Here is a 27,243-nt window from a genome sequence, read left to right on the forward strand (position 1 = left end):
TCATTCTCTACTTAGACGCTGGGCCCCCTTTCTTAGGGGACCCGTAACAGACAAATAACTGATCAGTCTTGCGCCACAGGGCAGCTCTGTGGACGTAGGTGTCTAAAGCCCTCACCGGGCACAGCAGATTTAGTTTCTCCTGATCCGTATTTGAGAAGGGTGGAGGGCAAAAGGCCTGCAGAACAATGAGCCCTGGGACATTGGTGGGGAGCTTGGATATGTAGCCAGGTCTATGATGCTGGAAAGCCTTGACCATTCCAGGCGCAAATTCCAGACATGAAGGAGCAACAGAGAGTGCTTGTAAATCTCCAATTCTTTTGAGAGATGATATAGCCAACAGAAATATGGTTTTCAAAGTGAGGAACTTTTCAGATACTTCCTCTAAAGGTTCAAAGGGGGTAGCAGCCAACCCTTCCATAACAATGGCCAAGTCCCAGGACAGAGTTCTTGCACGCACAGCAGGCCTCAGCCTCTGGGTACCATGGAGAAAACGTATAACTAGGGGGTTCTTTCCCACAGAAACATCCCCCAAAGGCGCATGATAGGCGGAAATAGCTGCAATAAACCTTCAATGTTGAAGGAGATAGGCCATCCGAGAATTTTTCTTGGAGAAATTGCAGTACATAACTGATGGATGAGTGGAACGGGTCCACCTGAGATCGGCTACACCAAGTAACAAACAGCTTCCACTTATATGCGTAAAGTTTTCTCGTGGACGGAGCTCTGGAGTGGAGTATGGTCTCCACAACCTCAGTTGAGAGACTGGATTCTATGAGCTCGGCCCCCTCAGAGGCCAAGCCCACAGTTTCCACAACTCCGGGCGGGGGTGAATTATCATGCCGCCCGCTTGAGACAGGAGGTCCTGCCTGATTGGAATCTCCATGGGGGAGCCTTCTAATAGGGACACTAGATCCGAGAACCATATTCAGGTCGGCCAGAACGGGGCTATTAATATGAGACGGACCCCGTCCCAGCGAACCCTCTCCAGAACTCCTGGGAGCAGAGCAATCAGGGGAAATGCGTACAGACGCAGCCTCGGCCACGTCTGTACCATGGTATCCCAGCCATGGGGCTGGATGGGTCAGGGAATACCACAACGGGCAATGAGAGGTCTCTTTTGAGGCAAATAGATTGACTTCTGCGCGACCGAAATTCTTCCAAACGAGCTCCACCACCTCGGGGTGGAGTCTCCACTTCCCGGGCCTCGGCCCCTGTCTCGACAGGATGTCTGCCCCCACATTTTGATGCCCCGGGATATGAGCTGCTCTCAGAGAGAGGAGCTTCCCTTAGGACCACAGGAGGATCTGATGGGCTAATTTGCACAACTGGCGAGACCTCAGACCCCCCTGATGGTTGATGTAGGAAACCACCGACATGTTGTCTGTGCGAACTAACACATGGTGGCCCCACAGGTCTGGGAGGAAGTATTTGAGTGCTCGAAATACCGCCATCATTTCCAGCCGATTTATGTGCCAGGAACGATGATGGTCCTCCCAAAGACCCTGAGCCGAGCGACCACTCATGATCGCCCCCCAGCCTGTGAGAGATGCATCCGTCGTTAGCATTACGCGACAACAAGGAGCTCCCAGCACAAGTCCCTGGGACAGGAACCAAGGCTTCTTCCACATGACTAAGGCATGAAGGCATCGCCGCGTGACCTTGATCATGCGGAAAGGATTTCCCCTCAGAGAAAACCCCTTGGTCCTGAGCCACCACTGTAAGGGTCTCATGTGCAGCAGGCCAAAAGGTATCACGTTGGACGCAGCTGCCATCAGATCCAACAGTCTCTGAAACTGTTTTACAGTGAGTGACTGGCCTAATTTCACCCCTTTTATGGCTGAGAAAATGGAATTCACCCGAGCAGGAGACAGACGTGCCTGCATTGTGGTGGAATCCCAGACTACCCCTAGATAATTGGTAGTTTGTGCTGGAAGAAGTACGCTCTTCTTGGCGTTGAGTTAGAGCTACCTTCTCATTTGTGACAGAACTACATCTCGATGTTGAACTGCTTGTTGCTCTGATTGAGCTAGAATCAACCAATCGTCAATATAATTTAGCACGCGGATGCCCTGGAGTCTCAGGGGAGCCAGAGCTGCATCCACGCACTTCATGAAGGTGCGGGGTGAAAGAGACAGGCCGAACGGAAGAACCTTGTATTGGTAAGCTTCACCCCCGAAAAAACTACTGTCAGGACTTACTAAAGACAGGTATTGGATAATTAGCACTGAAAAGTGATGTATATAGTTATTTTGAGGGCTGACCTTACTACATATGCATTTGTGAAAGTTTCCCTTTCTGAATTCGTGCTGCTCTTAGTAAATTGCATTGGTCATTATGGAAATGATCTGGCTGCATCTGTGTTTTTTAAAGGGGACCTATAATGCCCCTTTTTATAAGATGTAAAATAAGTCTTTGGTGTCCCCAGAATGTGTCTGTGAAGTTTCAGCACACAGATTTTTTAACAAATTAGTAAATCGTGCAATTTTATTTTTGTCATTGCATGTCATGTACAGGGCTCTGTATCTTTCTGAATGGTTAGTGGATAATTTTATGTAGTTGCTGTGGAGTTGATTCAACTCATCGACTAGCATGTGCATCATGTTAATCTTTTGTGTATCCAGCGTTGAATTGACCCTCGTTTATGAAGCAGTCCGGCGTAAAATGACGGCATGACAACAACACTCTACTACAACTCTTCCTCTTCTCTAAAGGCAGTCCAACATGGCCTCGCTCCCTTTGTTACATGTTCTCGAGAGCGGATTTATGTAAATTTTAGGGTTAGTGATGTCACTAACCCAGGAAGAAGCTTGTTGTAGTCCCTACCAGCCATTTGCTGTAGTCCTTAAAAAGTGATTTCTGTAAAAGAAAATATCTCCCTTTGCATTGAACTTTGAGCGTTGTAATGTTGCAGATGTTGTTTATGCTCAAACAGCAACATTACACACTAACTGAAGTTAAAAAAGTGAAATCATAATTTCATAACTTCATAACCCCTTTAATGTGCGCATTATCAGTAAATCGCCTGTAGAACTTTACACTCCCATCAGTGCTTTTATGAGATTATAGCGCTCACACTAATTTGCCCTGTTTAGTAAATATTCCTCTTAGTGTTTAAAGTACAACACACTGTAAAAATATTCAACCCATTTCAACTTTCAGTTGCTGATACAGATCCATCACTGATCTAAACAAACCAGGGAGCCAGTAATTATAAATGTTCATTCAATTTCACTGTGAGCAGCAGTCAGTGAGAGATCAGCAGACGGTTGATTTAGCATTAAAGTGATCTAGGAGGATTTTTAAGGGTGGTGAAAGAGTAAATGGAAAACTTTAGGAGCCTGGATAAATCGGGTATTGCTACACTTATATTGAGTGTGTTCTGAGCTTTACAGCAAATAAACACACAGAGACACACTACAATCTATGTGTTAAATGACTGAATAAAGCAGGTTTTAGACTTTCAGTGCAGCTACAGCAGAGACTAAAGAAGGGATCACTTATGTACTGAATTGGGAGAAAGACAGAGAGACGTAGAGACAAGAGAACATGAGAATCAGCTCATATGATGTAAATGTCTTCGAAATCATTGCACTTTATACTCACCAGATGGAAATAATCCAGAAATCAGCAGAGAAACAGCAAAGAAACATTCAGAGGGAAAGACTACGAATCTCAGATCTCCAAATGTACGATCACCATTAACTGACAAAAAAAAACACATTTACTTTTAAAATATCATCATTGAATGCTATCTTCACAGTATTTTATTGCAGTATAATTTCAGCTCGCAATAGTACAATTAAAACAAGTTTGAAAAGGTAATTTCTACCACATTGTGCAACAAAGTATTTCTGCATTCAGTCACTCAAGATTAAAATAATGTCTTTAATGTGTTTTAAGTATATGTTTACTGTGGACTTTATGGATTATTCCTCTCAAAATAATTATAACATATCGTAAATTAAACTGTTATGTTGACTCGCCTGTTTTCAATATCAGTTCTGTCATCAGTGTAACGGAGGTCAGTAAAACAACACCAACTGATCCAAACAGATACAAAGGAACAACACGGGGGAAAACTGTAATGCAAGTTTAAACATTTAATATTGAGTTCAAACAAAATGCAAATTATTGCATCAGTATACCTTGAGCAACACAAAAATGTTAAAAACCCATTAAAACAAAGTTTTCAGATTAGCAAGTTTAATATTTTATTCAATATTCAAAGAAAATGAGATTGAAAATAACCACAGAGAAACAACTAAAAGCACTATTCTTTATTTGTGTTATGAGTGTTTGCTTGATTTCATTTAAGAGCAGAATCTGAACTGACTCCATATAGTTGAGTTTCCATAGTTGATATTTTCTAATTTGCTGTCTATCACTGTAAAGTACGGAGCCCCGCACATGACATGCAGGAAAAAAAAATAGTAGGCTAATTCGTGCGCACGTTTTACTAAGTCGTTCCCTCGATTTATAAATCATGCGCACAATTTACTATTTTTTCCTGCATGTCATGTGCAGGGCTCCGTAGTAAAGCCCTGGGTATACTTCGTTTTTTTTTTTTTTTTACGCATACGCGCATAGTTGAACGCACAGCCTTGCAAAGTATACTTCATTCGACTCATACGCATACACAGGCGTTCGACACGTGCGCAGTTTTGGGCAATCCCTCGCCATAAGTTACAACCCATGTAAACATCTTTGTATTCTTTCATGCTAGAGTTGTACAAATGAGGGTATTTTCTAACCTCTTCGCGCAATCTCTCGTCTATGTAGGCCTCCATCGTCGCTGTAGCTTGCATGCGTTCCGGTCTGTTCTGTTTATGCAGTTTTTCTTTGACTACCTTGTGAATCGACGCCCCCAGGGCACTGTTGCCACCTTGTGGATAAACTAATTACTGCAAAAAAAATTAAATGCGCATGTGCGACGGTTACAAAAATCCGGCGGTGCAAATACAGTACACGCCTGCGCTTCTGATGACGAAATTCGCATCACACGCACTGTACACTGACCTGTGTACATGTAAAAAGTGAAGTATACTTTGGGCCTAAAGCTGCTTTGACACAATCTGTATTGTATAAAGTGCTATAGAAATAAAGGTGACTCAGTCTCAGTATTTCAGACCATCTTTCTTCTACAGCTCATCTGAGACAAATCATCTTAAAATATTGTTTATCAATGATATTATCCTATTTTATTGTGTTATAGTGTGAAACTGACGTATGAAGTCTGCTTAAATCTCACAATGTTAAATATCATGAAACACTATGTCTTTAACCACCATACATGTACTTATTCTGATACAGCTGAACCACACTGAAGTAGAAAAATTATCAAAGTAGATGATCGATACTGTACCATCATCAAAATCAAGGAAATATAAAGTAAACTTCATAACAGCCCAGAGTATCTGCAAAAACACCATCACACAGCCCCATCCAATAGCATCTGTATATTAAAAAGAGTGAGATGAAGTATTACTTCATCACATTTTCAATGATTTTTGTAATTGTTAAATTATTTAATTTATGTAGTTATTTATTTTTGGCCTTCACTATACAGAGAGAGAACGGAACAACATCCATAAGCATAAAGAACTTTAAACTGTATTGTAAGATAAGCTTATATTTGTTAGGTCAAACATGTTCAAGTTTGGTCAGTTATGTGCTTCAAACAATATTAAAAATATTATTGTACCTGTCTTATTTTCCAGTGTCATTATGTAAAGAACGATCATCACTACATTAATCACTAATATGAAGATTAACATCACTGTTCTTATGACTGAATCTGAACCTAAAAAAGACAAGAGTGTGAGAATGTTTTCATTAATAACACTCATATTGAGCTGATCAGGGACATATAAACAAAGAGATCAGAAAACAAAGAAACCTCTCTGAATGCTTTTGTCTTGATGTGTGTTTATATACACATAGAAAAATCATAGTAAAATACAATCAGATTACTGTGATGTGTTTCACTGATTATCAACAAAGATAGAACATAGAACATAAGATAGAAGATAGAACAGAGATCAGATCAGAATTCATAATCAAATACTCACAGTCGAGTCTATCATAGCATCTAAAAAACCATGTGTCATTTGTCAGCATCAGTAACACTGGTAAAATGACAACAATGATGAGTGCTAAAAACAGAAAAATGATCATATTAATGTTGGATATTATAAGACATCAACAGATTCACAGCTGAATGTAGTAGATAAAAAAAGTACATCAGTCTCAGTAAATAAAAGTGCTTGAAAATGGATTTATTGAAGAAATAACATGTTCAAGTGTGGTGATCTGAACTACAAATAAAACAAACACAAATCATTATAAATATGAACTCACTTCCTTTGACAGATCCAAATGTGAAGAAAAGGAGGATGAATTGTAAAGTAGGCAGAATTTCAAAGATCATATCAGCCACAACATCAAATATATTATTTGTCCACTTTTCGTTCTAATCTGTGTAAGCACAACTATATGAGAAACATTTTCATTAATTAACATTTGATTTGGTTTTGAGTCATTATAATTCCAGTATATCAATACACATTTTAAAGCAGCAATAAACCATAAAAACAACAAGAAAAGCAGATGAACTGAGTTACTATACAAACATATACACTGCTTAGCCAAATAAATAAATACATAAAAAAAAAAAAAAAGGGGAACTCAGGGAACCAGGTTACATACATAACCTGATTTGTACAATACAATATGTTTGTATTTCAACATCAGTAATGCATTTAGACTATTTCATGAAAGTCATGAAAGATGTTCATATCAGTGGGAATCAGACAATTTGATAAATGTATGACTTGTGGGAATAAATCACACAGAAATACTTACGGTAAATGATTTTGCTGAGGCAGTACAGAAACACTGTTGCAAACAAGACTATTATTGCGTCTCGTTCAAACTCAGCATAATTCAGAAGTTTGTCCAAAGCACTTGTAAAAAGAGCTGGAAGAATGAAGATAAGGCAAATCACCAATTAAAAGCACAGCTAAAATATGAAGACAGGTCAGAAGAATTACATAACACCCTTTTCATTTAACTGATGGGTTTATGTAAATCTTCTTGCAGTGCTATTTTACACTGACAGTCACTCTGTTGTTTCTGAAGTTCAATATTTTATTTTCAGTCTGTTCCTGATACATGTCATGATCACAAAACATGCTGAGGAGTAATAATTAGTTTTAGTTTAAAACTAAGTTGAGTTTATGTAAAATTGTATTTTAAAGCAGCAATGCAGATTTATAACCAGTTGTACATGATTTAATTTTTATGAGATCATAAAATTATACAGTCCTGTAAATGTACAGAGATTCACATGAATGATCAGTCATGCTAATCATTTATCATCTAGAAATGCTTAATATTTCAGCAAGTTTTGTGATTTATGTCAAGTTATTGTGTCGGATTTGCTTCAGAATATTCAAAAAACTGGACTAAAATTCTAAAAAACACAATTTTTATTTCTATTAATGTACATTCTAACGTATTCATGATAATGAGGGTTGACTGGCATTTGTATGTTTACCTAAATAAGCAACAGTTGAGAGATCATCATAACTGTATTTCAGAATCAACGTTTTAATGTTGCCTGCAAAACAGAAAATAGTTAATGATTACAATCAGAAGACAACATCAACATACTGAAACACTAATACACAATTTAAAATAAAAAGCTGAAAACATCTTTCTTTTGGTAAATCACTCACACAAAGATTAAATAATGTCTGAAGATCTGGGCATTATAATTCATTTTTAGACTTCGTTTAATAAACTGACCTTGAATAATCATTACCTGTAAAGTTGTTGATATATGGAGCTGCCCAAAACAACGAGAGGTCTCAGAAAATAAAGAGCACAACAAGAAACAGACTCATTCACAGATCCTGAAACACAAACAGAAGTTAATCATGAGAATTGATGTATTTATAAACTCATGTGGCTAAAGGTGTTACAACACAGAAGGGACTGAGGCAGATATAACAGGCAGGGATGTTTATTGATACCAGCAAGAGGTAAACAGCAGTGCAGGTGAATATAAAGTGAAGTAATGGATGAAGTAGAGAGTGCAGAGAAGTGATACTGTCCTTGTTGATTGTAGACATGGGGTGACTTGGAAGACGCTGGAGAAACTTGACGCTGGAGACGAGGAACACTCACACACTGATGGGATTCACACGAGGAGAACCAGAGACGCTGGAGACAGGTAAGTAGTTTGATAGGAGTCCTTGAGGTAAGCATACAGGTAAAACATAATGCAAACAAGACCAGACGAAGACTGTGTGTGAGTGTGCGGGTTTTATGTTGGTGGTGATTGCTGTGCTGATGAGGTGCAGGTGCGGGTGATCAGTACTCTGGAGAGTCAGTGCGTTGTGATTGGTGAGCGGTGGAGCCTGGCGTGTCTGTGACAAAAGGAGTGTGACTGTCATTATTTGAACAAAGAAATTCAATCTCCTTTGAAGCTATTGAATTTAGTAGTAATTTAGTAGAAGTAAAAGTGAAAGTGAAAGTAGTAGTAGTAGTAGAGATTTGAATGTCATGCCAGCAGCTGAAGATATTTTCATAGGAAAAAAATGAACTACAAGATGTACAAGAGTTGCATAAATACAATGAAATAAAACCAAACAAAAAGAAAAATATAGCAGATAAGACTATACAAGATGTACAGGAGAGATTTTATCAGAAAAATATGACATTGAATATAAAACATTATTCAATTAAATAATAAAGATACATTTTTCTTGATATCATGATTAGAAACACTCACCTTCAGAAACACCCCACAAGACAAAAGCAAAGCACATGATCATATTTGGACAGACGACTAAAAACATCTGAAGATGGAAAAATGAATCTAGAGAGAAAATACAAAATAATTACGTTTGAATGAAATTTGTAGTAAGAATTTTAAATATTCAATAATAATATTCCTAATAAGCTTCATTTTAATTGATTAAAAATGTATTTTTACTGTTTGAAAGACTTAATGTACATTAACACAATGAGAATATTTTCCGTATTTTTTTTTACTTCAGATACTTTTCAGGTATTGTCCTAAATTTAATAAAGTACCCTTTAACTGTATTTCTGATCACCAGTAGACAGACAGCAGAGCAGATACAGATGTATTGTGGGTATTTGGGAATGTTTACACTACCAGAGCTTATGTTGTTCAACTGTCTACAATAGTCTTGTGTTATTTCAGTGGCATGTGTTGGCAGAGACAAACACACAGACAAACCCAAGCATAAAATAAATGCAGGAGGAGTCAGTCTGTCATCATTGGTGAGTGACCTCTCCTCTACACGTCCCATGCTGAGGTTTTTCAGTTTTATAAGGACTCTCAACACACATGATTTTTGTACTGTACAAACTTTCTTTCATCCCCTAAACCTGAATCTTACAGAGAACATTCTGCATTTTTACATTTAAAAAACAAAACAAAAAACAAAAACAAAAAACATTTAGTCTTTATAAGCTGTTTTCCTCACCACACACACACACACACACACACACACACACACACACACTTAATTAATCACACACTTATCATGAAATTAATAAGCCGTTTATCTTGTTTAACACATTCATTTTGTCATCATTTGCTATATCCAGCAAAGTAAACAATCAGATTGGAGGGTGATTCTCACAAAACTGTATTTTCTGCAAGCTTCAAGGACCCTTGGAGACTTCAAAGGGACACCAAATAACCAAATTATATTTGGTTTTATATATATATATATATATATACTCAGGTGAAAAAATACTATAGTAATTTATAGTAAATACTATAGTGTTTTTGAACCAGACTATAGTAAAGTATTGAATTCATTTATTGTGGTAATTCTATAGTTGCTGTGATAATCTAACAATATTGTCACAGACACGCCAGGCTCCACCGCTCACCAATCACAACGCACTGACTCTCCAGAGTACTGATCACCCGCACCTGCACCTCATCAGCACAGCAATCACCACCAACATAAAACCCGCACACTCACACACAGTCTTCGTCTGGTCTCGTTTGCATTACGTTTTACCTGTATGCTTACCTCAAGGATTCCTATCGAACTACTTACCTGTCTCCAGCGTCTCTGGTTCTCCTCGTGTGAATCCCATCAGTGTGTGAGTGTTCCTCGTCTCCAGCGTCAAGTTTCTCCAGCGTCTTCCAAGTCACCCAGCTTCTACGATCAACAAGGACAGTATCACTTCTCTGCACTCTCTACTTCATCCATTGCTTCACTCTATATTCACCTGCACTGCTGTTTAACTCTTGCTGGTATCAATAAACATCCCTGCCTGTTATATCTGCCTCAGTCCCTTCTGTGTTGTAACAAATATAGTAATATAAACAAATTACTTTACCCAATACAGTACTAAGTTTTCTACAACTATAGGGTATATTATACTACAATATACACTAGTTTACTGTAATAACTAAAGTATACTACAGTATTTATTAGTTTATCAGTTCACTATAGTTAATGAATGCCTCAGCATACTGTAGTATTAACAAAGTGTTGTAAATACTATAATATATACAGTATACTACAATTTAATATAGTATGGTTCAAAAACACTATAGTATTTACTATAATATTTTTTTCACCTGGGAAGGAGTCCATATAATTCTATTAAATAATTTATGCACACCAAAGCACCCATGAAAAAAAAAAAAAAAAAAAAAAACATTAGCTACAGAAAAAAACTTTACAGAATTCACAGTGTATATGTGTACAGACTTGAATGTACTGAAACGTGTCTGTTCACATAATACAGTGTGCGATCAGAGATCAAGAGCGCGCACATATACAAGGTTTGTTGTTTGTGCAATGTGCATCAATATAACAGACGACTCTCACACACTTACTGTACGACTCCTGTACGTCACAAAAATTGCACTCATCAGAAACAATCACAGAATATGACAGAGCTAGTGTTTTAAAGCAAAGCACACACTATAATGAATAAACGCAATGTGAGTCTCTGTTCTCTCTGATAGGCTATCTCTGATGTGATCAGCCTTCTTTACATTGGCGCTGTTTTAGACTGATCGATTGTTTGAATGAATTTGATTACTTGAACACTGAAATCTTTGCCAGAGTTTAACGGCTTAAAATGATCTGATCGCAAACAGAGAAGCAAAATCGGGTTAAAGGTTTAGAATTGAAATTTCCTCCTACCAGAGTTACAGGTGCATGTAGATGGTCAGTGTGATAAATGCAAGTACAACTTTTGATATATCTAGTTTTTATATGCCGTTTGAAGCAATGCATGTGTGTGCAATTTTGTTATATTTTTGTATAGCAGTGTGTGCAGTGGGATTTTTTTTTTTTCTTATCGAAACTGTGCTGTGGCAAAAACAAAAAAGGTTCACAACCACCTTCACTGATGCAGTCTTTCCATTCTTCTATAGTTTTCCCCTCTGAGGATCTTACCATTCAGTAGTTAGTAAACTGGATCAACTTGATTTCATCTTATACAGTCATCATATTTCCAATATTTAATAAATGTCGCATGAGTAAGAGTGCTGTTTGTCTATATATCAGTATGGCTGTAATTGACTGCAAATATCGAAACAAATGCAAATTATTCTAATGTTGTTGTTTAACATGAAAATATACAGTTTTGAGATATAGTGAGTTGCAGGTGAAATAATTTTGCTTTTGTTGTTCAGCAGTGGTTTGATTCAGAAAGAATGAAGTTCAGCTCCACATGTAGAATGGATGAGTCTCTGAGGATATTTGATATGAATCATTCCCTTCATCTGAAGATGTGCTGCTGTTTCTACTGCAATGGAAACAGTCTGTTCATAGAGGTAAAATAACACTGCAGGATCTGTTATCTTCTCTCTGTCCTCATGAGAGCTGAGATGCTTCAGATTCTGCTGCAGTTTCATTATAGACCTTCAGTGCAGCATTTCATTAGAGTTGCTTCTAGATTTCAATTGAATTATGTAAGCATATGCTCACCGCAGACTATTTCATGCATTCACTGACAATCAGAACGATAAGCAGACGTGTGTTTAGAACTTCAGCATGTCACAAAATCGTTTTGACAAAGATTTGTTCATGACGGACCCTGGAGAAACCCTGAGCTTCAAATACACTCCCCAACAAATAAAGTGCAATAAATGAAACAGAAAAAAAGTGTCTTGAGTGTTTTTATTATTATTGTCATCAGTATACATGTTCTCTATTGTGTTCATTTTGAATGCATTTTGTTCATATTAACTTGAAGTAATCCTGATGTTCCTGTCTGACCTGTTGCACAACACACGTAAAGTTTATCAGATGATCCTCCCTCTTAAAACACTTGCCAAGAAAAGACTGTTTCATTATTTCACTCCTTTCTGTCATACTGATCTTTTTTTTTTACTTCTGGATATAATCAGAAAGGAATCAGCAATCAGTGGAGAAAGAAGACAAAAACACTTTCAAGAAGGATCTTTGAGAAGTTTGTTTCTAAGCAAACAGCAGATCTTTGTGGTTCTTGTGGTTATTCATTTTTAAACTACCAGAAAGTGAAAGTAAAGTTTAGATTGCTGGAGCTCAAACAGTGAAAATGGATCCACTATCCATAGATGATTTTTCCTGTCCTATGTGTTGTGATATTTTCAGAGATCCTGTTGTTTTATCATGTAGTCACAGTTTCTGTAAAGAGTGTCTTCAACAGTTCTGGAGAATCAAGACAACTCTGGAGTGTCCTGTCTGCAGGAGAAGATCCTCAAAAGATGATCCTCCAAATAATCTTTGGAGGATCCCCAAAGAGTCGTTCCTGAAGGAGAGAAATGAGAGGCGTTCATCAGGATCTGAGGAGATCTGCAGTTTACACAGTGAGAAACTCAAACTCTTCTGTGTGGAGGACAAACAGCCTGTGTGTTTAGTGTGCAGAGATTCACAACAACACGACAATCACACATTCAGACCCATCAGTGAAGCTGTTTCATCTTATAAGGTAGGACAAATGTCTCTTGTTTCATGTGTAAAGAACAATAAGGAGCCATAAACACATATCATCATATTCTCTCTGCCATTTTAATCAGCTTCATACGGCATACAACGTGTTGTGAAAAAGTATTTTCCCACACCCTGACTTCTGTTTTTGTGTATACAGTCATGTGAAAAAGAAAGTACACTCTTTTGAATTCTATGGTTTTACATATCAGGACATAAAAAACCATCTGGTCCTTGGCAAGTCTTGAAATTAGGTAAATACAAACTTAGATGAATAATAATACATGACATAATACACCGAGTCATGGTTTATTTAGCAAAAATCAACAAGCATGACCAGCTCTATAAAAGCAGAAGTTTTGGCAGTTCGCTGGTCTAGAGCATTCAGGGGATTGTTAACACAATGCTAAGGAAAAAAGACATCAGCAATGATCTTATAAGAAGCAATTGTTGCTGCCCATCAGTGTAGGAAGGGTTACAAGGGCTACAAGTTACATTTCCAAACAATCTGAAGTCCAAAATTCTGCTGCGAAGAATATTATTCACAAGGGGAAAACATTCGAGACAGCTGCCAATCTTCCCGGAAGTGGACGCCCCAGCAAATTCACCCCCAGGTCAGACTGTGCAATGCTGCAAAATAAATAAATAAATAAATAAATAAAAATAAAACAAGAGCTACACCTCAGACTCTACAGGCCTCATTTAACATGTTAAATGATAATGTTCATGACAGTACAATTAGAAAAATTGTACTGATTTGAAAAAAAAATTGACTTTTGTTTCCTTTTTTTCTTTGTTTGGCTGTGTGTTTTGCACGCACCACTATGCTACAGCACATTACATTCCCATACATTAATTTAGCATTACACTACTGATGCCTGTATATTACACATATACAGTATTTTGTATAGTTTTTCTTTTGTTAATAAACGTTTGCAAAGTTCAGCTTTTTGTGTGTCCCAATTTTGTGCGTCCCTTTTGAGCCATGTGGCATAACATTGGGTAAGACCTTTAAACCAACTTTCTAAATCAGTTTAGTCAAATCAATCAATTTAGTATATACACAAAAACATACAGTAAGAAAACATGAGGGATGGGGGCACATACTTTTTCACAGCACTGTATGATGATATAAATGTATGTTCTTCTGGTGCATCTGGTGTTTTATGTTTTTATTTTGTTCAATTCTAGGAGGAGCTCAATACAGCACTGAAGTCCTTACAGGAGAAACTTAACAATGACGAAAAAATTAAAAGAGAGTTTGAGAAAACTGTTCAACACATTGAGGTGAAGAAACAGAAAAACTTTGTAAAGATATTCAGATGAAAAGATCATGAGAAAAATAATTCAGTGTGCCCAGAAGTTTGACTGGTGGTGTAGATGATGTGATGTCTGATGTGTTTATTTGTGTTGATTCAGATGATTGAAGTGAATGTGATTTGATTTCAGTCTCAAGCTGAGCACACAGAGTGTCAGATTAAACTGCAGTTTGAGAAGCTTCATCAGTTTCTCAGAGATGAAGAAGAAGCTACAATCACTGCACTGAGGGAGGAAGAGGAGCAGAAGAAGCAGACGATGAAGGAGAAGCTGGAGGAGATGAACAGACACATCTCAGCTCTTTCACACACAATCAAAGACATGGAGGAGACGATGAAAGACAATGACATCTGCTTTCTGAAGGTCTGATTTCAGATCATTGATTGATTGATGATTGATTGATTGATTGATTGATTGATTGAGTTCTTGATGATAAATGGTGTGTTTGCTCTGCAGAAGTTTCCAGTCTCAATGGAAAGGTGAGTGATCTGCTGGTGTCTCTGGTCTCTCTGGTTCTGATCCAAAGCCACTGCAGTTCTGACTCCTGAATGTTCTTCCAGAGTCCAGATCTCACAGCCGGATCCACAGATGCCTTCTGGAGCTTTGATTCATGTGCCACATTACTTAGGCAACCTACAGTTCAGAGTCTGGAAGAAGATGCAGGACATCGTCCAAGACAGTGAGTCTGGAGAAGATCTGTGCTTTTACACACACACTGGAAATCACACATAGGGGAAGATTGACAGATTTTAGCATTATGTGAGAATAACCAGATGAGCTACTGCACTAAAATGAGCCGTAAACAATAGAAGAACATGATATTTACAGTGTTACAGCAGATCTCTACAGTTCAGATTGATTGATTTTTGTTGTTGTTGCTGTTGTTGTCAATATCAGTTTCTGTATACATGGAATGCAAATCTGAAATTTCTCAAGCACATATTTACTGTGATCAAAGGAAAGTGTCTGATGTGTTTGATCAACAGGACGAGTGTCATAATTCATAATAATCTGTGTACGGTTCACTCTTGATCATTATATGACCATCAGAATAAAAGCAGCTGTTGATTGTGTCTCATCAGCTCCTGTGATTCTGGATCCAAACACTGCAAATCAGTGGCTCGTCCTGTCTGATGATCTGACCAGAGTGAAAAGCAGCAGGAACAAACAACCTCTTCCTGATAATCCAGAGAGATTTGACTATTATCCCTGTGTTCTGGGTTCAGAGGGATTTAACTCAGGAACACACTGCTGGGATGTGGAGGTTAAAGAGAGTTTAAAGTGGAGTCTTGGAGTAACTACAGCATCAAACCAAAGAAAGGGATGTGATTTCTTTAACACTGGTGTCTGGAGCGTGCAGTACGGACTGATTGAAGAGTTTGGTTTTCTTGTTAAACAGGATCTTGAGTGTGTGAGAGTTGATCTGGACTATGACAGAGGAACGGTGTCATTCTCTGATCCTGTAACTAACACACATCTACACACATTCACAACCACCTTCACTGACACACTCTTTCCATTCTTCTGGCTTTCTGCATTTTCATCTCTGAGGATCTTACCGTTCAATAGTCAGTAAACGTTACACCTGTCGGCCTGCATCAACCTGCTTTCACTGGCGGTGTGGATCCAGCATCTTTTACAGTTAGAAATTAAAAATGAAATAAGAATGCTAAACTCATAACCCTGCGCTGATCAGCTTTATTTACTGATTTTATCTGACTTACTCTAGTCTGGTTAGAAGGGCGTCTTATTGGGGTCCTTTCAAACATCCCTTATTTGGTGTAGACCAATCACAACACATTGATAAAACAGTGAAATTATCAAATCTGAAAACAGAAGCATCTGATGAACTGATATACTGTAGCAGCTGTCAGTAGTCTTTAAGTCTCCAGTGAGCAGCAAATGTGACTGTGACAAGAAAAGAAAATATTGGAGGAGAGAAAGGCCTCGCTACAGTCACATTTGACTGATCACTGGAGACTTAAAGACTATTAAAACCATAATTTCTGTAAAGCTATTGACATTGAATCATACATCTCCTCAAAGATGCTTTCAAATGATGTGTATCATGAAAAGCACTATAAATAAAAAATGTCTTAAGAGCAGCATTGTTGTTCTCCTCATATTTCTCCATAAACTGTTTAGATCAGTGTATTTTTGTTCATCATATGACAGAACTGTAATGTTTTGTTTGCTTTGCTTTCGCTGTCATTGTTTTCACATTTAACACATGATAGACCTAATATTTCTTGTGTCTTGGACAAGAAAGCATAAAATGTTTTACCTAAGAGTTATACCTGATTCTGCTTATTGATAAATTCATAGATGTAATTTCTTTAGAAGTAAAACATTTTTTGATATGGCCTTTAAATGTTCAGTAAGTCAACCACATAACCTGAGGAAATTTATTTTTTAAGATTTCAAGTAGTCAAAGTGGCGAAGAATCACACATTTACACTCTTCTGTGCTGTAGTGAATGAATCTGTATAGTGAAGGAAGACTCACTCATAATGTTCAAATGACAGTCACTGGTCACCACAGGTGACATAATTAGTAGGTGTACTAATTATGTAACTTACAGGAAGAGTCACTGATCCGGATCAGCGGCTCCGACCGACAGTTGGCGATTCACTTTTCCAAACTCTGAATCAATTGACCCAATTGATTGGCAAAATGATTCACTGATTCACCTGCTGGTGAAAACCTCATAAAAGCAATGAGACTTCAGCAAACATAATGGCTTATTTTACAAAACATTTTCAATGTTTTCATTCATAAAAGTAATGCTTTAAATATAATTTGCAAATCATTAAATACCACTGAATATTAGTGCTTGTGTTGTGTGTTTTTAGTTAGGGGCTTAATGGACACATTTAACTATCACTTTCCCTGTATTACAGATGATTATTTCTTTATTTTCTGTCCTTGTGTACAATTCCGTTTTTTTTGGTTTCGCTTAGTGCCACACCCCAATTTCATTTGCCCAGGAATCCCTCTTTCTTATCAATGAATCGCTTATTAGATGTGTTTGATTTAATGCTGCTCTCTGTGCAGACCAATCGGTGTATAACATCAACGGCTATGTAAGGTTGAAAATATCCAAAGATATTTTAAAATGAACAAAGACATTTGCTTTGCCGTTTCAACCCCCTCTCTCTTGCTACAGGGGCCATTTGGAAGGCACAAAGGTGTTGATAGTGATCAAGGCCTGTAGACCAAGATGTGTGTACGTCGGGGGTCTAAAAATTGTCACAACTTGGGGGAAGTTTGAATGTCTCACATTTGGGTTTCAGTCACATGGTCAAGGAAGGGATAAAAGAAGATTTAACTGTTGCTCTGGCTCTTTGATTCTTGGCTTTTCTTGGGCACTCTCTGGCCCTCTCTCTCTCTCTTTCTCTTTCACTCTCTCTCTCTCTCTCTCTCTCTCTCTCTCTCTCTTTTTCTTTCTCTCTCTCTCTCTCTCTCTCTCTCTCTCAGGTAACTTACTACATACATGCTGAGTGCGATTAATGGTATATGATTTTATCATCTCATATTTTGTAATGATTTTAAGTGCAACCATAATCAGCTATTATCATTAAACCCTTTCAATTACAAATGATGTGCGAACTAGCTCTGATTTGGTATTAACATTAATGTGCTCTTTATTGCAATACAATATCGTCACCCTATAGCAACGCTCTCCCACATATTTTGCTTTTGTAACTGCGCTTATTTCTGTCGCTGGTATAAGTTGCAGCGGGTGGTATTAGACAAGAAATGTCATTCGGCAACTCTATAGCCTGAACCCCTGTAGGAGGTCCACCCTTACAGCTATGTTCACGCTGTCAGTCCAGATCTGATTATTTGTGTATCCGATTGGAATGTGATCTAAAATTATTGATTGTCCACATTGTGTATCACAACTATTCAGATCCAATTTGTGTGTCTATGCCGCTTTTTCGTTTTGCTGAATATATTTGTTATGGCAAGAAAGACCAAGAGAAAATATGACCAGGTGATGTTGACTAAGTACTGATAATGGCATTATCATCATGTAATGACAAAAAGTGATCTTGTTCAGTTAATTCATGAATAAACCACAGGTGTTAAAAATGAACACTAAAGTATCTACTCTATAGCTGTGCCTCATTTTGGAGGCTGTATAGGGACACCGGGGGCAATTGTAACAAAATTTGGTCATGTCGTCATTACTCAAAAAACGTTTGAAATATTTGGATACAATTTTTATGTCAGTAACTTGTAACTGTGTTCTACTTGTTAACAGTCACCAAATGTTTTTACAAGCAATGTTAGAGTCACAATATTGATTGAAACATTAGAAGTCAAATGTTACATCTGCCCCACATACGGGGGCAATTGTAACAACACATGTAATACCTTCATATAAATACCAATGACCACAATAAACTCCAGAGAATATAGATATAGTTAAAACTATTCAATATCCACTACATCCATATTATCCAGAACAATTATCCCCTTGCTGTTTTCCTTGGTCTGAACCTAGGCATGCTGTGAACAGAGAGTGTACAGGGCCTACTCAGTAAAATGGATCCCCAGATTGAGAGGCAAAAACACTTTTCTTAAATTATTGGAATCTATCAATCTATTTTGATGTCCTTACTAAGCTGGACACTATTTTGATGGTGTCTGGGGCAATTGTAGTGCAGTGTTATAACTGCCCCCGACTGTACCACCCCGTGACAAGCTACCCTGCTAGCTAGAAACAACAAAGCTAATGTTTGACAAAGATTTCAAATGTTAGACAACAGAATGGTCATCAAAACAAGACAGATTTAATTTCATAGACATTAATGGTTAAGATGGTATGAGGGAAATACTGTAGATGAAAAAAAAAAATTACTTGTATAGAAAACCTCAAAAATGAGTCTTTTATAGAAAAACTTTATGATTTACAAGCTTGTCCTTTGGCACAGAGAGGGATCTCCACAGAGGACATGCAAAATGAGTTTCATGGTTCTGTCTCGTTTCTGATTGGTGTAATTTGAGATGTTACAATTGCCCCCGGTCTCCCCCCTACGTCAGCAAGGACGTCTTATTTAAGAAAAGTAACCATAAAAAAAATTGATTGTTATTCCTCATGAGGTGTAAAATACTGTACTTTCTTTCTTAAAAATGCAATTTCTTTGAAATGCAGTTTAATGAGACCGCCTCGATGACGTATGCGGCCGACAAATGCGACCTCCGGAGACGCAGCCTGAAATAAAATAAAATAATTTATTAAAGAACACTTTTAAATAAATCATCGATTTCATAAAATTTCGTAAAAATTCATTTTCATTAAATAATTTATTAAGAATAGCCTACTTTTACAGAAGTTAACAGACAGTTAAATATGAGAATCAATCAGCGTCTGGCTTCTGAGGATCAATTCATTTTGAATTAAATGTGCTTTATTGGTATGACACACAACATTTAGAGTAAAATAATGAAAACAATAGAATAGAATAGAATAGAATAGAATAGAATAGAATAGAATAGTAACGCGTTGCTCACGCAGGAACACACGACGAAGAAGATGAAGATCAAATAAGTCTTTACTTAGGAAATCCAACTGGTACAGTCAGGAACGCAACACAACACAAAGCATACGAGACCGGACAATGAACATAGGGAAGACAGGAATTTAAATACACAGATGATTAACTAAAATGACATACAGCTGAATGGTCTTGTTAATGTCCATGGTGATAGATTGTGGTGGGAAAACGGAACAAAGGAGCACATGTGACAGATGAAAACCAAAACAAACTGAATGTGACTGAGACCGTGACAAGAATATTGCATAAGTTTTTATCTTTATAGAAAATGAAATGAATCATTCTTGAACAAAAGCTCTTCCTCAGGTTCATGATTTAGGTTAGGAGTGTGTAGACTACATTATCTGTGTCCAGTTTGGTAATCAGCATTTTACTGGTTTAAAAACAATCAAATATACTTAAATACATCATTTATTTAATTAAATAAAAATTATTTATTCGACATGTATTAAATGTTTGTTTGTTTGTTTGATTGATTATTGTTTGCGTAACAGTGTCGTAAACTTCATTTCCCATAATTCTTCATCCTGCAGTCGTCATATCCGGAAAAAGAGAAGTTTTTCATGAATCAGACTGAGACTCGATTCTGCCATCTAGTAGAGTGAAGTAGAAATACATCAGAAAACACACAACTGTGACTTCTGACTTAGTGCATGCATTATTCACACACAAAATCCCACGTTTTGACTGCCATAAGAGATTAAATGCTATAGTTTATAGTTATAAATATATTAATTATTATTTCTCCAGAGTCATTATTAGGGAGAAGAACATGTGCTTATAGCCTCTACATGAAATAAGCAGGGAATTACATTTTCCAGCAAGAAGAAGGAAGGTGAAAACAATTCAGAGTTTTGAACCAAGATTCAGTCACATTAGAGGAATAAAACAGATTTATTTCACCGGTGTAATCTTTGCTCTTAGGGAATGTTGTGGACTCCTGCTGACGGTTTTCTGGCTGCTGCTCTGCAGACATTCAGGAAGGTAAACGCTTTTAACATGCAGAAATGTTGTTCTGAAGACTGTGATTCAGTATGAATGTTTTTCAGCTATATATTATGAGCATTAATATCTCTTTCATGTCCTGTAGGAGTCCTGTCGGCTCCGTGAGGATCTGCACTGCTGTGGGAATCGCTGTGTTTCCCTTCATCACATGGATCTATTACAACATGAACACAGAGCTGAGGAAACACTGGCCTGAACACTGTACAACTGCTCTCTGATCAGACAAAACACTGAAGAAACCACATCTGAGCTCCAGATCAACTCAACTTTACTGAAGTGGACTGATAATAAGAGACGATCAGCAGCTGTTGATCTTAAAAGAAATGTTTAATAATTCAAACATTGTAGAAATACAAACTCTTCAAACTCCAGTGCTGCAAAAATGATGATAATGTTATTTGTCTTTCTTCTCTCAATCTCCTGCATTTATCTGAATGTAAATAACATTACATGTGTCATAATGCTTTTATAATGTAGATAATGTCATAATGAAGGATCTGATCTGTCATCTGAAGATTAAATATTCAGTGTTTCTGTTTTATTTACACTGTTGAACTCGGTTTACAGCTAGAATAAGATTAAAAACTAAAATCAACATCACATATATACAAAATTAAAGTGTTACACAATTCATCACATCCTGCATATATTTACAGCTATTTACAAAACCACATATTAACAATGAATAACGTCATTACACTGAACTCAGCTTGATCAATGTCGGAGCTTTGCAGAAATTTGTGCCTTAATGTCTTGAAGTGTTCGAGATGAATCAGGAATAATCATTTCTCATGTTTGTGACACCACTGAATCAGGCTGAGTTTCCTCCTGATCTTCAGTCTTCAGATGTTTCATCTCTTGTGTTTCTTCTGTTTCTTCTGTTTTCTGCTTCTGCTGTGATCTTCTGTCCCGTCTAGATCTCACTGCCGTCTGTGTTTAGAGAAGACATGTCATTTAAACAGTGTCTATGTCACGTCCTCATAGTTTTGGAGAATCATGTAGTATGAAGTTAAAGTCTTCTGATGTTGCAGGACAGTTTTAAATCTCAAATCAACACAGCTTTATAAATGATACTAACCTGACAAGACGTCAGACAGTTTTTGATCTCTGTAAAGTCAGAACAGAGAGAGAAAAGACATTAGTGGATCTGTCTGAATCTGATCATTCTCGGTTCAAATTAAATTAAATAACTACTCATTCACCTTCAAAAATGACTTGTAATTTTAATAACTGTTGTCACTTTTATTAAATTTTGATTTTAATAGTGACTCTGAGTGGTTTAAGACACTGTAAAAAATGTAACCCACTTCAAGTTAAAAACTGAATTTAATGGCTGCCTAAAACACCGACATGGAAAGATCCCTGATATACTGCAGCCCAATCAATGACATGAATGAACCAGAGAGCAAAACAAACACAAAGATTGAACTACAACACACACGGACGTCAACACTTCACACACGCTGCAATAATGGAGACAAGTACAAAGATCTTTTAGTGTCTAATCCTGTTCTGTACACACACAGTTCAGTAAAATACAGGAGTGAAAACCACATTCTACAACTGAATTTACTCTCGGAAAATACAGGTAGTGATGACCGCATATACAGTGTGTACAGAACCGAACTGAACAACTAGTTGTTGATGTATTTTATTGTGCATTGGAGATGTGTCTCTCTTCTGTAAGTGCGGTGAATCACAGGGAAAGCAGCACGAGCCTCGACTCATTACTCATTAGAACAAGAACAAGCCCACAATAAAACAAAACAAAATCCAAAAGCTTTATGCTGAAAACAAGACCAAAATATCCCGACCCGCACCTGCTCACTTTAATAACTCCATAAACTCAACTACTTTATGAGCCACGCTTAAACTAAAAGCCCAAAAACGCTTATAATAAGTGGACATGGCAACACTCTGTGAAGCAGCCTTTCCACGACGCCTCCGTTGACTGTGATTTAGTTAAAAATGCTGAACATAACGAGTCTTTTGTCGCTGTAATATTAAAGAATAGCGAATATCAAACATGCGAGATGCCAGAACGTTGCTATGGTTACCATGGTGTCAATCATCGCAGTTTCAGGAGTGAGTTTTATTCTTAGATTATTATGAGTCTGAGATGAACAGCGTCCAGATACACCTATAGTGAGTGTGTTTGAGTCTCTCAGTTATTAAACACTCACTGTCAATCAAACAGCAGCAAATCAACACAAACAGAGACACAATCTGTGTTAAACATGTGAACGAATCTGACTTCAGACTCTTTAACTACAGCAGAAACTAAAGGATTGATCGTGTATTTGATGAATCGTGTTTGTTCTGAAGAAAGACAATGAATGAGAGAAAATATGAGACAAGAAAGCAGATGAAGATCAGCTCATGTGATGTAAATGTGATCTGATGGTTTGTAATAGAAACAGTTCTGGTTTATACTCACTGGACGCAAATAATCCTGAAATCAGCACAGATACGGCAAAGAAACATTCAACCGGAAAGACGATGAATCTCAGATCTCCAACCGTACGATCACCATTCACTGAAAAACACGAGAATATTTGAGAAAATCAGTCTATATTTGTATAATCATGATGATTTCTGCCTCAATGTGAGACACTTCAAAGTATTTCTGTATTCAGTCAAGATTAAAATGATTCTTATTAATACGTGTTTAAAGTATTTATTTACCATAAACTTTATTATGGAAATATTTTCCTCAAAGTTCATTTACCTGTTTTCAGTATCAGTTCAGTTATTAGTGCAGCGGAGGTCAGTAAAATAAAACCAACTGATCCAAACACATACATCGGGACAAAACGATGAAAATCTGTAATGAAAGTTTAAATGTTTAATATGAAGATCAGATAAACTGCAGAATTATTGCATCAGTTTCACTTCAGGGACATAAAATGTTTATATACTCACTAGAACAATGTTTTAGTTTAATTACTATTTAATTATTAGAGAAAATGACTGAAAACCACTATAGAGATACACAGAAAAACTGAACAACATAAAAATACATTTAAAATGATTTATGAGTCTTTGTTTGCTTGATTTAAGTGTTTAATTTCTTATTAACTGTTTGTATTTAATCTGTTGTTTGATATGATTGATTTCAGCCCTTCATTCTCATACAGATTGTGTTTATCAGTTATTCATATTTTATCATGTTACAGTGTTGAACTATGATGTATTCAACTGATAATTACTGTTAATTAATGAGATCAATCGATGTAACGATGAGCGTCACATTCAGTCCACTGCGTCTGTCAGCCGTTTCCATCAGGAATCAGATTTATAACTATTAAAACTAAAATAATAATAAAACACAAGGACAGATATTTTTTTCTTCAAAATGTGTCTCTTCTAAACACACAAATCTGATTAATATTTCTCGTCCTGCAGGTTTAATATCACGAACTACTGAAGGATTTAACTGTACATGAACTCAAACTGATGGAGAAAAACATCAAACAGAGATGATGATCAATACTGTACCTTCATCAAAAGAGAAATAATAGCCCTCTGTGAACTTCATAACTGTCCAGAGTATCTGCAGGAACACCAGCACACAGCCCCATCCCACAGGATCTGTAGATTGATCAAATAAACAATCACTTCTCTTATATATAAAAAAGTGTCCAATGAACTTTATCATGAAAACACTTTGTAAAATAAACTTATATTTGATCAATGATGTTGTATTTTCAAACATTATGAAAATATGATCATACCTGTTGTTTCCTCCAGTGTCGTGATGTAAACACTGATCATCACTGCATTCATCACTAATGTGAAGATCATCATCACTGATTTTATGACTGAATATGAACCTGAAAGAGACGAGAGAGAGAGAATGATTTAATGACAGAAATAGAGCTGATCAGAGATCAGAGGTTAAACTGAATAAAGACTCTCAGTGTGAAGATGATCAGAGAAACATCTGAACTCTGATCATCAGGATTCAAATCACTGAAGAATCAAATGATTCATTTCAGCTGGAGATTAAACAGAAATCAATGAACGAATCATGATTATTGATCTGATCATCAGTGAAGTTACTCAAAACAGTAAATACATATTAATAATTAGTGTTTGTGCTCCTGTTCATTATATTCCCTTACTTGTGTGTAAACTGTAGCTGTAACCTCTAGCAACCACACCAAATACCTTAGCAACCGCATAGCAACAAGCTAGCAACCACACAGAATACCCTAGCAACCGCCTAGCAACTAGCTAGCAACCACCCAGAATACCCTAGCAACTGCATAGGAACATGCTAGCAACCACACAGAATACCTTAGCAACCGCATAGCAACATGCTAGCAAATACCCAGGATACCCTAGCGTCGAAGGTCGGCTGTCAAACCTGCGCCTGCGTAGGGCTCGCTGGAGTTGCAGATGTGCTGAGTCCCAGACCCTCTCGCTCTCCCGGAACCAGTAATCCACCGCCGGAACGTCTGATGGTTCCCCATCCCAGGGGAACAGTGGGGGCTGGTAGCCGAGTACGCACTGGAAAGGAGTAAGACCTGTAGTGGGTTGACGGAGAGAGTTCTGGGCGTACTCGGCCCAGCCCAGGAACTGGTTCCAGGAGTCCTGGTGGCCGTGACAGAAGGTACGCAGGAAACGGCCGATCTCCTGTATCTTCCTCTCCGTCTGCCCGTTCGTCTGGGGATGGTAACCGGAGGAGAGACTTATGGTCACACCTAGGAGTTTGAAGAAAGCCATCCAGACTCAGGGAGGTGAATTGGGATCCACGGTCAGATACAATGTCTTCTGGTAATCCAAAATAGCGAAACACATGGTTGAACAGCAACTCTGCCGTTTTCATGGCAGTGGGGAGTCCAGGCAGGGGAATTAAACGGCAGGACTTGGAGAAGCGGTCGACGATCACTAGCACACATGTGCATCCATCGGAGACAGGAAGGTCGGTAAGGAAATCCACTCCTAGGTGTGACCAGGGACTAGTGGGAACAGGCAGAGGTTGGAGCTTTCCGGAGGGAAGATGGCGTGGGCTCTTGGAGACGGCACATTCCCTGCACCCTTGCACGTACCTTCTGACGTCAGATGTCATGTTGGGCCACCAGAAGCGCTGTTTTAACAGCGAGAGGGTTTCGTTGACCCCAGGGTGGCCAGTGCCCAGTGAAGTATGTGTCGACTGGATGAGGGGTGTGCGTCGTGTCCGTGGTACATACTTCAATCCGGGGGGGCAACCCGGCGGAATGCTGGTGGAGGCATTGGACTCGGGGAGCATCTCAGCAGACCAGGAAATGGGACTCACAACGAGTTTCTCGGGGATGATGGGCTCTGGATCTTCGTTGTTCTCATCGAGGTTGTGGATACGAGACAGGGCATCGGCTTTCACATTTTTCGATCCAGGACGATAGGAGATGGTGAAGTCAAACCTCGTGAAGAACAGAGCCCATCTGGCCTGGCGGGGATTCAGTCTCTTGGCATCTCGCAAATATCCCAGATTTTTGTGGTCAGTTAAAACCACGAAGGGGTGTTTTGCTCCCTCAAGCCAATGCCTCCATTCCTCCAGGGCAAGTTTGATGGCGAGGAGTTCGCGGTTGCCGATGTCATAATTTATTTCCGCCGGGTTGAGTTTCCTGGAGAAGAAAGCACATGGATGGAGTCTGCTGGGATTCCCCTGCTGCTGGGATAGTACCGCTCCCACTCCGGTGGTTGAGGCGTCAACCTCGACGACGAAGGGGAGCTCTGGGTCAGGGTGAGCCAGGAGGGGAGCGGTCGTGAAGGCGGCCTTGAGGGCCTCAAAGGCTTGGGTGGCGGCTGGGGTCCAGGACAGAGACTTGGGCTTACCACGGAGGAGGTTGGTGAGTGGACCGGTGATGGTGCTATAGTTCTGGATGAATCGTCGATAGAAGTTTGCAAATCCTAGGAATCTTTGTAATTCTTTGATGGTTGAGGGAACGGGCCATTCTTTCACTGCGGTGACCTTCCTCTCGTCCATGCGGACGCCACTGTGGTCGATGCTATAGCCCAGGAATTGCACGGAGGGCTGATGGAAGGTGCACTTTTCGGCCTTCAGGAAAAGGTGGTAGTCTCTCAGGCGTTGGAGGACCTCTGCAACGTGCTGGCGATGTTCGGCCAAGCTCCGGGAGTAGATTAAAATGTCGTCTATGTAGACCAGGACAGACCGGTGCAGGAACTCCCGGAGCACCTCATGCATGAAGTCTTGGAATACGGAGGGGGCGTTGACCAGTCCATACGGCATGACGAGATACTCATAATGGCCAGTAGGGGTCACGAAAGCCGTTTTCCACTCGTCCCCCTCACGTATTCTGATGAGGTTGTACGCGCTGCGGAGGTCCAACTTGTTGAACACAGTGGCGCCGCGTAGATGTTCCAGGGCT

The 27,243-nt window shown here is 38.4% G+C and overlaps 1 protein-coding gene across 1 annotated transcript; it reads left to right on the forward strand.

Moving 5' to 3' along the window:
• Positions 1-12,283: 12,283 nt before the first annotated feature.
• Positions 12,284-16,405, forward strand: LOC127508427 (E3 ubiquitin-protein ligase TRIM35-like). The gene is made up of 6 exons (XM_051886320.1): positions 12,284-12,984; positions 14,175-14,270; positions 14,433-14,663; positions 14,757-14,779; positions 14,861-14,979; positions 15,383-16,405. Exons 1-6 carry the CDS (start codon positions 12,592-12,594, stop codon positions 15,874-15,876), a joined length of 1,356 nt encoding a protein of 451 aa, XP_051742280.1. The 5' UTR covers positions 12,284-12,591; the 3' UTR covers positions 15,877-16,405.
• Positions 16,406-27,243: the final 10,838 nt, after the last annotated feature.

The sequence above is a fragment of the Ctenopharyngodon idella genome, chromosome 3 (genome assembly GCF_019924925.1).
Source record: "Ctenopharyngodon idella isolate HZGC_01 chromosome 3, HZGC01, whole genome shotgun sequence".
Taxonomy (NCBI): Eukaryota; Metazoa; Chordata; class Actinopteri; order Cypriniformes; family Xenocyprididae; genus Ctenopharyngodon; species Ctenopharyngodon idella.